At 46.7% G+C, this 12,095-nt stretch overlaps 1 protein-coding gene across 2 annotated transcripts; it reads left to right on the top strand.

Moving 5' to 3' along the window:
• The first annotated feature begins 7 nt into the window (after nt 1-7).
• Nucleotides 8-12,095, top strand: SMPD1 (sphingomyelin phosphodiesterase 1). 2 transcript variants are annotated; one of them, XM_068132200.2, is made up of 7 exons: nt 8-361; nt 1,809-2,069; nt 3,121-3,563; nt 3,720-3,891; nt 6,252-6,328; nt 9,472-9,617; nt 9,742-12,095. In XM_068132200.2, the coding sequence occupies exons 1-7, from the start codon at nt 92-94 to the stop codon at nt 10,152-10,154; spliced, it is 1,782 nt and encodes a 593-aa protein (XP_067988301.2). In that variant the 5' UTR covers nt 8-91; the 3' UTR covers nt 10,155-12,095. The 2 variants fall into 2 exon arrangements, with proteins under 2 accessions (XP_067988301.2, XP_067988300.2); XM_068132199.2 differs by having other exon boundaries at nt 9,460-9,617.

The following is a 12,095-nucleotide window of genomic DNA, read 5'->3' as shown; positions in this document are numbered from 1 at the left end:
CTGCGATTCATTCGGGCTTCGGGGAAAGGAAGAAAAAAAGCGGAAGCGGAAGTTTGAGGTGGAATGTGTGTTTATGGTTATGAGTTAGCGGATGTCCCTCCACAAACCACTGGTAAAAAAAACTATTTCCCCGTTCAAAATGGAGCGTCGTGTGCTCGTCTTGGCTTCACTGCTCACTTTGGTCGCGCTGTCTGACGTTCACTCCCGGCCGGCGGAGTCCCATGAATGGCGCTGGACCTGCGACCTGTGCCGCGCTGCGGTGTGGACCCTGGACACGGCGCTGCTTCTACAGTCTGACGAGCAGGCTGTGGCCTCGGCGTTGAGCAAGCTGTGTATACGTCTGCACATCGCCGATAGCACGGTATGCTTGGTGGAATGCCAGGGATGGTTAGGGAATTTGGTGGTGGCTGGTTAGGTATGGAAGTATTTGGTGGTGGGTGGTTAGGTATGGAAGTATTTGGTGGTGGGTGGTTAGGTATGGAAGTATTTGGTGGTGGGTGGTTAGGTATGGAAGTATTTGGTGGTGGGTGGTTAGGTATGGAAGTATTTGGTGGTGGGTGGTTAGGTATGGAAGTATTTGGTGGTGGGTGGTTAGGTATTGGGGTGTTTGGTGGTGGCTGGTTAGGTATGGAAGTATTTGGTGTTGGGTGGTTAGGTATTGGGGTGTTTGGTGGTGGCTGGTTAGGTATGGAAGTATTTGGTGGTGGGTGGTTAGGTATGGAAGTATTTGGTGGTGGGTGGTTAGGTATTGGGGTGTTTGGTGGTAGGATTGGGTGAAAAGGTATGAGAGTGTTTGCTGGTGAGGTGGAAAGGTATGGGAGAGAGTTGGTTGGGAGGAAAGGTGGTGGTGCGGGATGGACGAGTGAAGTTGGTGATGGAAAGTGGGGGGAGATGGGGAGGGGGAGGATGGTGGTGGAGGGGAATTCCGATGGTGGTGAACGGAGGAGTTGGTGGTGCAGAGGGGGAGGGTGAGACTGGTGGTGCAGTGCGGGAGGGTGAGAGTGGTGGTGCAGAGAGGGAGGGTGAGAGTGGTGGTGCAGAGAGGGAGGGTGATAGTGGTGGTGCAGAGAGGGAGGGTGAGTGGTGGTGCAGAGAGGGAGGGTGAGAGTGGTGGTGCAGAAGGGGAAAGGGAAGGGGGATGTGGAGGGTGAGAGTGGTGGTGCACAGAGGGAGGGTGAGAGTGGTGGTGCACAGAGGGAGGGTGAGAGTGGTGGTGCAGAGAGGGAGGGTGAGAGTGGTGGTGCAGAGAGGGAGGGTGAGAGTGGTGGTGCACAGAGGGAGAGGGAGGGTGAGAGTGGTGGTGCAGAGGTGGAGGGGCAAGGTGGTGGTGCTGAGGGGAGGGCAAGGTTGTGAGGAGGGGAGGTGGTAGGTGATGGTTTGAAGGGGAGCAAGGGGAAGGGATTTGGTTTTGCGTGGTAGTTTGTCTGGCATTCTGGTTGTAAATGGAGTTGTACATCCACCGATTGTCATTTATTTTGGTGGCTGTCCCATCTCGCATCTTGGGGTTCCAACTTTAAACGGATCAAAAACGAAAAGATTGTGTTTCAATCAGCTGTTTATACAGTCAGTTATAGGGTTGGTTTATTTGAGCACCACATTACACACCAAGGGGAAGTTGTTGGTTTATGTTTTCTATTATTGAAGGATGAACCCTTTTTATAATCGTTTACCGTACATGCCCTGTTGGCCCATGGATTGATTGTTTTTCCCTGAAATGCAAGTGCAGTGTTACGAAGCTCTCTTGTCTCTTGTTTATGTAAGGAGTATGATTTTTACTGTGTTACACTGGTTCCACAACCCCTGCCCAGGTGTGTACGGACACTGTGCAGTTATTCCGCCACGACGTCCTCACGGTGCTGGCCCGCTCGCTGCTCTCACCCCGCTCTGCCTGCGGCCTCCTCCTCGGTGACTCGTGCGGACACTGGAATGGTGGTGCCAGCAACTGGACCGTGCGTTTCCCGGGAGTACCCAAACCCCCTGTGCGCCCTCCCGTTCCACCGCCACCCGGTACACCTGTTGATCGGATCTTGTTCATCACCGACGTGCACTGGGATGCGGCTTATAAAGAGGTATCGTTCAAACTGCACTCTGATCCCATATTTATTCCGAGCAATGTGTTGCTCCCTTGAATGCTGAATAATAAAGATCATGCCCTTGAATACCTCAAACCTGATTTGGTCTCTGTTTAGAGTGACCAGTTTCGATTTTTACCTTGCTGTAATATTGATAAAGAGCGGTTCAGTAATACTGTGCATTATCAATATACTGTACTATGGTGTTGTGAGCGTGACCCACATTGTACGTGACACGTGTTCTAATTCCCCATATGGGTCAATCGGGTTAATATTTGCCAGTGTCCATTGGTAAGGCACTTCTGGGTCGTTGACCTCCTCAGTCATCCCATAAGGCAGGACGTACAAGCAGGGAATCGCTCCTCTGACAGGGTCGGAGACGGGGGTCGCTAAAATGAACTCCGTCTGACCGACCGACCCAGACTGATCATCCGTCCATGTACTTTTGTTTACACGATATTTCAAAAACTGTTGAACATTTATCTTTCATATTGCAGTTATCTATTTCTCGTGATATGTTCTCAACCTGATTGGATCACGTCTGAGATCGGCTGAATTATGTTGCCATGGCAACCATCTCAGTAACTTGGCTTGTGTACACAATATTTCAAAAACCGTTCAAGATTTAGCTTTCATATTAAGCAGATCTATTCCTCAGACCATCCAAAAGGTGGGGACCTGGGGCATCAGCTCCGTGTTAATATCACTTATTGCTCATTCGATCAGAAGCTGTTAAAATTGTGTAATATTTTAATTTTAGGGTATTTTGATCAGATAAGATCAGTACTGCGGTATTGAGTCGTTAAAGTATGCACTGGCATCATGGGTGCAGACCCCGCTCCATTACTCCCTTCTCGAAGGTCATGAATGCGCATTCAGGTTTTTCTTGACCAACTGTTGGTGATGTAATTCTGAAACTACTATCTCTGGGATGCTGGTCCAGCATCTTCACCACTATGACTGACACCACCATAGAAGAAGATGATAGGCTAATTACAAAAGCCGTTAAGAGATAGTTTGGTATGGTGACTGATGTGTTTGTTTCCAGGGGACCAATGCTGAGTGTGGTGAACCATTGTGCTGCCGCGAGGGTGATGGGCTTCCTGCTCCGGGTGCCGTGGGTGCAGGCTACTGGGGAGACTACAGGAAATGTGACATGCCCATGCGCACTATTGAAAGTATGTTGCAACACATCGCCACAAATGCGACCTTCGATTTTGTCTACTGGACCGGGGACATCCCAGCACACAACATCTGGCAACAGACACGGATGGACCAGCTGAGGGCGCTGGACAAAGTCACGGGGCTTTTTTGGCAGCATTTCGGGGCTCGCGTCAGGGTCTTCCCTGCTGTCGGCAACCATGAGAGCACCCCGGTCAATAGCTTCCCACCACCGTTTATCACCGGGAATCTATCGTCGTCCTGGCTTTATGAGGAGATGGCTTCTAACTGGTCACGGTGGCTGCCTAATGATGCCCTTCACACCATTAGGTGAAGTCTCATTTCCAGTCTACCCATGGGTCTTGTATACCAGTTTTGTAATGGAATTGCCTTCATCCCAAAACTTCCCTCCCTTCCCTCACGCAAACTTTCCAAAATATTGGCAAACTTGTGGATAATGGTTATAATTGTGGTTTGTGAGCGCAGGATTGGTGGGTTCTACACGGCCCGGGTGAAGCCAGGCCTGCGTGTGGTTTCTCTCAACATGAACTTCTGTTCAGCTGAAAACTTTTGGTTGCTTATCAATGACACAGACCCTGCAGGGCAGCTGCATTGGTTTATTGATGTCCTGCAGGCAGCAGAGACAGCTGGTGAGAAGGTGAGTGGTTAACTGCGAGGTTAGTTTGGCTTTGCTGGTTCAAGGTAATATTTACCTCTGCTGCCGAAGGTGGACGGAGGTTATATTTTCCCCCTTTGTTTGCCTGTTTGTCTGTCTGTGAGCAGGTTATCTCAAAAGGTTTGGACAGATTTGGACGAAAGTTAGTGGACAGGTTGGTAGTGTGTGACAAGGTCGAATTGATTCGATTTTGGTGAAGCTCCAGATCTGGATATGAGAATTTTAACATTTTGTAAGTCATTCTTCCTCATTGAGAGATAGGACCAAACATGATATAAAGCACAATATTTCAAATTGTTGTGGATGGATTACGACAAAACGTTGTGGATGAGTTGGTTGAGTCATGAACCATACACCGATTCAATCCAGTAACAGTGGAGTCATGACAAAGGGAATATATATATATGGGAGCGTACGCTGGATCAGCATGTCGCTGCTTCCTTGGACGACTCCGAAGCACCATCCCGACACACACCATTGTGTGTGCTACGGAATGAGGTGTTTTTACGGCGGCGGGAGTGCAAATCCCGTCACCAACCTCCTTGAGAGAGGACCCAGTACCCTGGTACTCATTCTGCCGGCCTCGGAAGGATGACTGGCTGAGTCAACCCCACCGGCCCACCTGTTATTAATTCAACAGCTGAACGGGATTCAAACTCAGGACCTTACAAAGGCATTGCAATGGTACTATTATATTTACTGTATTATTATTATGAAGACTATTTTACTGTATTTATAAACCAATGTTAATTTGCCTGAATCAGCCTGAATGTGAGGCATGAAGCCTAAGGCCTATGCTTAACTGTGTCGTTGGAAGACCCGTAATGCCGATGCTTTTGATATTTGATGATCATTTTAACAATCGGGTTGTTTGTGTTTTACACTGAATGAAAAATTTAAAGGCAGAGCATGACGATTGTGATATATGACCAGTTTGACGATATGTTGGGACTGAATGGCATTGAAATTAAAAGGCGGTGTGTGGAGTCAGCCGTCATACGCCGTAATGACATCACAGACGTAATCACACCACATCACCCCTGTCATGTGACCAAATGCTCAGCTCTGAGTGGTGCATGTTTGTGAGGGACTTACATGCATACATACAAACAAACACTGTTCTAGACAGCTTTGCCCTATGGGTCATAGAAGAGAGAGGTGACAGATGACAAAAAGGCAATGGGTGAACGAGGCCACAGATGAAGTAACAAGCAAGGGAATGAAAAAACAGGAAAGAGAGGAGGGGAGGAAATTGTAACCTGCAAGAAGGTTGGGTTGGGTAGCATTAATTGTGGTAGAGAAGATCACAAGCAGTGAATGGGGATTGGGGATGACATGAGGGTAGTGAATCACCAACATAAAGCCCGAGAGGGAAGAGTGGGATTGAACAGTCTCGGGTAGTTCCACAAACAGGAAAAAGGTAAACAAAGGAGTGGGTTTTATGAGCCAGGGAGTGTCGGAGTGTTGAGGGAGGGACATGATAGGAGGAGAGGCAGTAAAAAAAAACAAAAAAAAACAGCCCAATAGCTAGTCTGCAGTTCAATCTGAGCAACAGGCCTTGTACCACATCTGTCTCACCACAGGAGATGCCAATAATGTTGAGAGCTTCAGATTCCATATAATCCAGGAGTGACAGATGTGATGTGGGGTCACCAGCCCATAGGAGAGAGTGATACTCCAGTGAGCTACGGAATTTTTTTCTCAACGAATGACTTTGAACGACAGAGGTTACCCAGCGGCTTTGGCTTTACAGTCTGACTTTGATATGTTGTCAGTACAGGAGAAGTCACGGCTGATTGTAAGGCAAAGACATTAAAGAAACTGGACATCTTCCAGTGGTTGACCATGGATGTAGACAGGTGGGTTCGTTTAATGATCCTTACAGAGTGACACTAAGATAGCAGGATTTTGCAGTATGAAAGGACATGTTCCATTTATCAGATCAGCATCTAATAAATTCCAGACCAGCAGAGAGTTATGCAGATACTGCCTGCCTATTGGTGGAATGTGGTGCTGCCAGCCTATTGATGGAATGTGGTGCTGTGAGGCATATTGTGGAGTCTAGAGTGGAAAGAGGAAGAGGGGTATCTGAAAAGAGTCTAGACTCTAGAGGTATCTTCCAGAGTATCTAAAACATAATTTACATACGAGGAACAAGACTCAGCCCAATATGGACTTGCACTTTTGGAGAAGAGAGAAATCCATTGATAGTAGCATTTTGGCTGCACCTGCAGAACAAGTCAGACACCTTGGTATGAAAACAGCGTTGTATGCTGTAGGTGGTAAACTTGGCAAGCAGAAGAGGATGTCTGTTGCAATGATATGCTTTCTCTGTGTGACAGGTGCACGTCATTGGGCACATACCACCAGGGCTGTGCCGCAAAACCTGGAGTTGGAACTACTACCGTATCATCAACAGGTGGGCTCTTCATCTTCCTGTATGCCATATATAAAGTGATTATTGGGGTCCATGGGGTGAGTGCTTTGGAAATTAGACTTTCTGCCTTGTTTCATTGACAGAATTGATCTATTTTTCCAAAGCAAGTGATTGGATTGATTGGGCAAGTTGGAGTGCTTTCCTCCAATCATGAGATGGGCCAATGATACTAATCCGCAAATCCTCGCTTCTGATTGGCAGAAAAATCTCACGAGTGCACCCATCAGTCTGTTCAGTAGTAATCATCTACTTGATACACCTTGTCTTGGAATCTCCTACAATGCCTTGCTGTAATATTATCGCGTGCTCAGGGGTCCTTCCGCGCTGAACCACAAATCGATTCCAGCGAAGTGATCTTGTGGTGCTTTTTGATTTGTCCTCTTTCCTTTATCTCATGGCCTTAGCATTGCACGTCAATCTCTTTTCTCTCGCTCCATGCACTTTTGCATCCCTCTGCCCTCAGTGACCAATCACACGACTGCCCACGGCCTCCAGTCCCAAGCTTGTCGAGGCATGCTGTTGCCTGCCAGGGCTTAATCATCATATCATGGTCCGATATTTTCTAGGATGAGCAACTTAGTTCACATTTTGCGACTCTTACTCAACTGACTGAAACCACCAAACGATTTTATGAGAAAATTGTGATTGCTCATGCACGGCCTGCAAACTCCCATCCATGAGCAATAGTAATTGCCCCATAAACTGTTCCAATCGATCGAAGCAAAACTTCACAATAAAATACAGAAATTGTAATTTTTGTGATGAGTATAATTTTTATTTGTTTTATTTTATTTATGTATTATTTATCTTGTACGAGCCGAATGCACCCGGCGTTGCCCGGGTTCTTTTTGAATGAATTTACTACTATAATTCAGCTTTTACTCGCGGCCGTAGAAGATTGACTACTATAATTCAGCTCGGCTTTTAATTGCGAAGTGGGCCCAGCCTGGCCGAGGCGGCCTCGACCAGCCTCACCACTTAGCCTATAACCTTCCCGGGGCCCTTCCCGACATTTGTTTTCGAGGTTTCCTCCTATCTTTCACCGTTCAGGAGATTATCGCGTGCAGACAAACAAACAAACAAAAACCCTCTTCTATATATAGAAGATAGATATTGAAAACATAATGAAGCTGTCTTCATGGTTACGTGTGTCTGAAGCCTTCTGGTGTAGGCTTCAGCTGGCATGACTCCACCCACAAGTGTAATCTGGAAAATCACATGTCTGCCATTTTGGTTCTGTCGGTTATGGTATGTATAGGTTGCAGGCCTCAGGCTTCGTGCCTTAAGCTTTAGACCTATGGTGTCAGCCTAGGGGTAATAAGGGTATAAGTGCAATTGGAATATATCCGAGCTGTATAGCCACAAAGTATTATATATGCGCATTATGTACGTAAGCCCAGTTTTATTTTTTATTTTCGGGAGCGTTCTGTTGTCTTATACACTGCCCAAAGAAAGGGAGGGTTTATGTAAGTTTGAAGATGTGTTACGTGTTCCTCCCCGAGCCTCTGGTCACGATGTACCTCCGAGCCCCGAGAGGAGCCACGGCAGAAAAATATGTTATTCTGTGTCAGAAACCAATAGTGAAACCACACCAATGATTTATCAACAAACAAATATTGTATTAAAAATCACACAAGAATAACGGTACAACAAATAGCAATCAAAAGTACACTCAATACATCTTATGATGGTACCATCAACTAGCATAGGATAACTCACGGTGTTCCCATTGAGTGGAAAAACCTTCCCCAATGTCTCTATTTTCCCGTCCTCAAGACGAAGTTGACTCGCTCCAGCGATCGCTAGAACTGTCCAATCGAGACCAGAATCCCGTGCGGATGGCAAGGGCAGTCGCACCACCGACGCAGCTCTCAGGCGTAGGCGGTCAAAGCGACGCAAAAAGTCATGTGGTCCAAAACCAAAGGCAAACTCGCGGCGGAATGGGAAATCCCAAAGGCGCCCTCCAGATACGAACGTTCCCGGTTCAGTCGGCGAGCCGCCACTTAAACTTCAAACTCAGCGTTGCGCACACACATCCCCGACAGACGACAGGATGGTGAAAAAGCTGACGCGTAGCCAAGACCTTTTACTGAACAAAGCGCGAGTGTCAAAATGGCTGACGGCTCTTACTTGAGTCGACACGACCCAGCGATGATTCTTCAGAATCGCAACGCCCAAACCTGACCACGCAGGTTTTTCAATCCCCCAGCGATAACACCTATCGCAGGAACTCCTTTCAAGGAAACTCAAAGTTCACTCGCGACTTTCGTTCGACAACGCTTGCTACGGAGCTGGAAGCTACTCGCTTCTTGTCCGACTTCACTCGCCACGCCCTCCTTCTTCCTCTTCTCTGTCTTCCGGTTCCCGATCCGGTTTCCTGTTTCATTTAAAGTTAACCCTTTTACATTTTGATAATACTAATGACCATTTCACTTAAACAATGATAATAATAATACATAGAACCAGAAGTGTTTCAAGTGGATGAAAACCACAACAGCGGAAGTGACGAATCCGTAACAGATGCAGCAATGCGTCGTCTATCATAAAAACAAGTTTTGATTAAAATTTGATATAGAATATTTTCATGGAGGGAGTGCATATTTTGATACCATAAAGTATAAAACAAAATTGATATTGGGTGGGGGTGGGGAGGATGAGGACTTGGGGTTTGGGGGGAGGGGTGGGTTGAGGACTTGAAGAGGGGAAGGGGAGGACAGATTTGGGAGAGGGAAATTTGGGGAGGGGTGCTGCGGACTTGGAATTTGGGTGAGGAGGAGTTGACCTGCAGAAGAAACAGGTGTGGACAGTTGATAACTTGAAGAAGAAGGGAGGGGAAGACATGATTGGGGTGGGGGGCAGAAAGGGAACGACAGTTGAGGACTTGGAGATTTGAGGAGTTGAAGAAGAAAGGGGGAGGGGAGGACAGAGTTGGGGTGGCAGAGAGGGGAAAGAGGTGCGAGAGGGGGTTTGAGGACTTTACATCATGCTTAACGTTATTCGGAATTTCCACAGGGCCCTGCTTTTTCCAAACAATGCTGCATGAGGTAGACTTGTTGTATAAATGTATTTACCCCTTGGTTGCTTGTTTGTTGCTCGTTTCTGATTTTTATCAGCTTCTTCCTTAGATACGAAAGCACAATTGCAGGGCAGTTTTTTGGTCACGTTCATACTGACAAGTTTGAGGTCTTTTACGATGAGCAGACGCTGAAACGTCCACTCGGTATTGCCTTCCTTGCACCCAGCGTCACTACCTTCCATGACCTCAATCCAGGTATCTTGTCCAATTTGCATATCTACGTCTCGTCCACCTCATCCGTGCAATCTCTCTTAATAGCGTTTGCGGTACATAATCTGTTCATCCTTGTCATTCCAACGTGTGCTTCACCCATCACCAGGTTATCGTGTGTACGAGGTGGACGGAGACAGACCAGACAGCTCCCGTATGGTTCTTGACCACCATACGTTCTTCCTAAATCTCTCCGAGGCAAACGCTAGCGGCGGTAAATCACAGCCCACCTGGCACCTTCTTTATAGTGCCAGGAAGGTTCTTGGCTTGTCCAACGCATTCCCACAAGCCTGGGACGACCTGGTAGTGCGTATGCAGAAAGACTATTCACTCTTCGACTTGTTTTGGGCTCTGCTTCATACAGGCCACCCACCAGGCCTGTGCAGAGGAGGCTGTCGCACGGCGCTGCTCTGTTCCCTTCGCACGGGTCGCTCTGGAGACCCCGATCTTTGTGCCGGCCTTGTCCCAGCTGAGAAGTTCAAACTCATGAGCGACCTGTTGCTTTCACAGAGACTTTGTTAGTACTTGGTGCGGCTGAGCCGTAACTTGGACCAACTCGATTTGTGTTCTTCCTCAAATCCCTTTACATGGCTTGAGGCCTACTGGTACTGAGCTGCTGCTCTTCTTTGTCCACAACACCTCACCACCACTTTCTATCACTAGCCATTTCTCTCCACTCTACATCCACCTGCACCTTTCTTGCAGCCCTCTTCACACATTCCTCCCATCCCACCCGCGGTCTACCCCTTTCTCCTCTACTTTGCTCTTTCAACACATCTGCTCTCTTCGGAAGTCCCATTCCTTCATCCGTATCAGATCACCTACCCACTTCAGCCATCTCTTTACCAATCTTTCCATCCAGCTCATCTGCTCACCAATCCCCTCCCTCAGTTCTTTCATCCTTCTATTCACCCTCTTCACTCCCACAACCCTTCTGATTCGGTTATTCTGACAGACCTGCTGTTGTTGTCATCATGTCATTGTTGTTTTCAGTTGCCACCGTCTCCAGATCTTATAGGTATGCCCGCATATACAAAAGTTACAACTTTGGGACTTTCCCTTTCAACTTCCTCGATCTTCCTGTCTGCCATCACACCCTCTTTTTCACTCGATATTGATTTTCAATATTCATCATCCGTCAAAATGACGTTTGAACAACCACAGTTGAAGACAAAAATGATCGGATTATTCTTGTGTTTTTAACCAATTGGGGAATTTCCCAAGATTGACTTGACCAGTCTCAGAATAATTGCGTACATTTCAATTTTGTCAATTCGTTCCTTATTTTATAAAGTTATATACTTGATTGGAAATGTATAGGCCTGAAGTAATGAGAATGTTCCCATGTGCTTGAGCAAACATTTGAATAATGGTTGTGCTGTGTGGTCCATGGACCAAAAATGCTGCAAGCGACCTACGAGCAAGAAGACATGGAATTGGGAACCTCGGGGCCTAATCGTGTTTCAAGAACAAAGGACGACAGGCTAGTCTAGCTGTAACTTATTCGCATTCTGTGCTGTCTGTCCGGTTTGAACTTCGGGATCGAATTTCCATCGGGGCACAGTGCACAAGGAAGGGGTACTGCATTATGGATCATGCAGTCGTGCCTCCAATCCTGTGGACATGTACCCTTTCATGAATGAAGACTCGTGCGCCAGTACATTTCCCTGTTAGATCGCGCAAACTCGAGTTGTTTATTTTTCTTGTCAATTTTAGTCCTTCATGTGGATGTCAGATTGAATGAGTGATCAACCCTTGATAGGTGTACCCCATGGTCTGTATGGATGGGTGTACCCAGGGGTACACCTCTCCCTATATCTTGGGTTAAGCTGTTCAAATTGAAGGTCATCTATTTTGTGGTGTGGACCCTTCCTTACTTGCTTTGGACGGAAACTTCTTGATTCATGAGAAACAGGACTTCTGATCCGCATCAGTGTTCAACAGTTGTTTGTTTGCATTTGTTTCGACCTCTCATCTTCACGATAGCACGACACGTCGTGGAGCTTTAATTTTTGGGACCTGTCATGGTGGGTTTCATTTTGTTCCATACCTTTCTGAGCTTTGTATATTCACCTGAGCCAAATGCACTTTCATTCCCTTCTTGACTAACGAGGTGGTAGTAAACTCGCCAATTAGCTCTTTGAGGTTGCTATTGATTTAGAGAATTACGATTTTTCACGTACATTTCATTAGGATTGACATCCTTATTCTTGATAATCATATACTGTTTTCTTCTGTATTTGAAATGATTGCAGTTCTTTGACCCGTGTGAGTATTCTGGGTCTAAAGAACCTTTTGAATTCCCTGCGTGTTTTGTTTCATGCACTTTTGCTTCGTGGTTCGACGCCGCGTTGCTCTTAAGGATGTTCAAATCCATCTGCTCCGAATGCTGAACTTGCACTATATTTTAAACTCTTGAAGTTGTACTGCAGAGATGAATAAAGATTGTTCTGTTTGACTGAA

The sequence above is a fragment of the Myxine glutinosa genome, chromosome 12 (assembly GCF_964187855.1).
Source record: "Myxine glutinosa chromosome 12, kmMyxGlut1.1, whole genome shotgun sequence".
In the NCBI taxonomy this organism is placed as follows: Eukaryota; Metazoa; Chordata; class Myxini; order Myxiniformes; family Myxinidae; genus Myxine; species Myxine glutinosa.
This window is presented reverse-complemented; position numbering and strand designations above follow the sequence as displayed.